The sequence below is a fragment of the Orycteropus afer genome, unplaced genomic scaffold (genome assembly GCF_000298275.1).
Source record: "Orycteropus afer afer isolate SDZICR_OR568_19922 unplaced genomic scaffold, OryAfe1.0 scaffold00504, whole genome shotgun sequence".
Lineage (NCBI taxonomy): Eukaryota > Metazoa > Chordata > Mammalia > Tubulidentata > Orycteropodidae > Orycteropus > Orycteropus afer.
In genome coordinates, this window is record NW_006922091.1 from 899064 (window position 1) to 901448 (window position 2385).

Below are 2385 nucleotides of genomic sequence, written 5' to 3' on the forward strand. Positions count from 1 at the left end.
AGAGAGAGAGAGAGAGAGAGAGAGAGACTGAGACAGAGAGAGAGAGACTTTGTCTATCTTCTATGTTCTTAACTCTACTTTCAGTCATATCTCATCACTCTTGGTTAACTTTGAATTTAGTCATTATTTTTTAGATGATTTTTTTTTTTTCCATTTATTTCATTTCTGTCCAGGGTTTGGTCAACTTCCACCTTTCACTTTCCTGTTATTTGTACACTTATAATCTAAGTTTTTTATTTTCTGATTAATGATGTTTATTTATATCTGCATTTTTCTTACCAAAAACCATACCCATTGCTGTCAAATCATTCCAATTCATAGGTACCCTATAGAACAGAGTAGAACTGCCCCCATAGGGTTTCCAAGGCTATAATATTAACAGAAACAAGCTGCCACATCTCTCTTCCATGGAATGGTGATGTGTTCAAACCACCAACTTTTTTATTAACATCTGATCACTTAACTAATGTGTCACTAAAATTCCTCATAGTATTCTTTATCATATATAATTCACATTTAACAGTATATGTTATACTCATTTTTCATGTTTTCTTTCCTTTGTGTGTGTGTGTGTGTGTGTGTGTGTATGTGGTTGTTATTGGAGAGTGGGTTCATCTGCCAAGAAGTTTTAGCTGGTGCTCTTTTTTGTTTTTTTAATAACTTTTCATGGAAGTTGGGTTGTTGTCAATGACATTTTGTGTATTAGGTTTTCCTGTATTATCAGTATTAAAAGATCTATGGGGATGGGGTTTTAGTAACTTTTGCTGTTTCTTAGTTTCAAAAGTACCTATTCTCTTGCCGCAGTGAACTGCACTTTCCTTTATAAATTGTCCTTTTTGCCTTCAACTTCTTTGAAACAATCATGTTTCATTGGGCTCCTTCACTTCAGTCATTCTTATCATCCACCACTGAACTTTCAAAGGACCGTTCACCTCTCTTTCCCTCCAAAGTTAAGAGTTGCCAAGATTATAATTTCTGATCCTATGTATTTTACAACCCTCTTCTTCAACTCTGCAGCAGCTACTATGTAGATCTTTCAGGCCTCAGACATACTTTCAGTATTTCCTTTCTTTAAGGCATTACTCTGTCATTCTTGGGGTGAATCTTAGCTGATATGTTCTCTGTACCACTACCATAAGGACCAAGCCATATTTGCTTCTAGTCTGTATATATCCTACATGACTCTGAACTTTTGTAAACTCTGGAGGTAACTTGGCTGGTCTTGGAATTTTACTTCTACACTTTTAACACAAGCATTACATTTGGGATGCTCAGTTTTCATTGATTATGGCTGTTCTCTCTCATTTACTACTATTTCTATTGTTTTGTTTTGTTTTTTTCTTTTTTTCTTGCAGAATTGCCTTCTCAGTGGGAATTAGGCTTAGTAGGAATTAGCCTCAGGATAACCCTTGAACTTTAGAACTGAAATATTACAAAATTGTCCTCTCTGTTTATCAGAAAAAAAGTCAGATTTCTAATAGGTAGTTATAGTCCAAACTCTCTGGTATTAATTTTGATTACTATTTTTGTATTTGTTTTTTGTGCTTATATGTGTCTACTTTTTTTTCAGCTGCCTATTGAATCACTCTTCTATCGTGCTGTCCTTCAGGATATTATTAAAGATTGCTATGGTATCACCAAATGGTATGATGACTTTATTTTAATTAGAATAACTATGTTGTATTTTAAGTGAAATGATTTTTAGGTTTCATGTGAATTTATGCTAGGCCACTATTATTGGTAGACTAAGCTTTGAATTTGAGCACAATGCCAGTAATTAACTGAAGTAAACAACAACTATATCTTAGATTAATTATCATTAAATTGACACCATAATGATTCTTCTTGTCCTGAAAGCTTGTTGTGATGATAAAGTAATACAGTGAGGCCCAGAAGTTATGAACATTTGACTTATGAAATGCTCGTACTTGCCCTTTAATGTTATATAAATTTGCCCTTAGTTTGAAATGATTGAACGAATCCTTACTTGCAACAAATTCTTCATCACAATCACCTTCACTTGCTGCATGTGCAACTTTTAAAACACTGAAAAGGCTTCGAGCCTTTTCTCACACTACAGTAAGACTAAAATTTGACTTAAAAACACTTAGGAACAGATCTTGTTCATAACCCTGGGACTGCTAAATTGTACTATAGAATTTTAGTAATGTTAAAATGTTGTATATGAGTAACTCCATAAATATAATAATATCATATGAGCAGGAGTTATATTTAAAAGGTTTCATATCCAATACAGCATAAAAAGTTATTAATTAGAGCAGAGCAGATATTCTTCATAAACACTATTATGGCCATATTGTTCTCTATTGGTTGAATTGTAGCCCGGTAGATACTTTGTTTTGTTTCTCTCTTCCCAAACTAATA

At 33.3% G+C, this 2385-nt stretch overlaps 1 protein-coding gene across 1 annotated transcript in view; it reads left to right on the top strand.

The window, feature by feature from the left end:
- Nucleotides 1–2385, top strand: part of METTL25 (methyltransferase like 25) — a 233140-nt gene that overhangs the window by 169104 nt on the left and 61651 nt on the right. The window contains exon 9 of the mRNA XM_042782908.1: nucleotides 1571–1644. Within this exon, the coding sequence (XP_042638842.1) occupies nucleotides 1571–1644 (74 nt within the window). The remainder of the gene's footprint in view (nucleotides 1–1570; nucleotides 1645–2385) is intronic.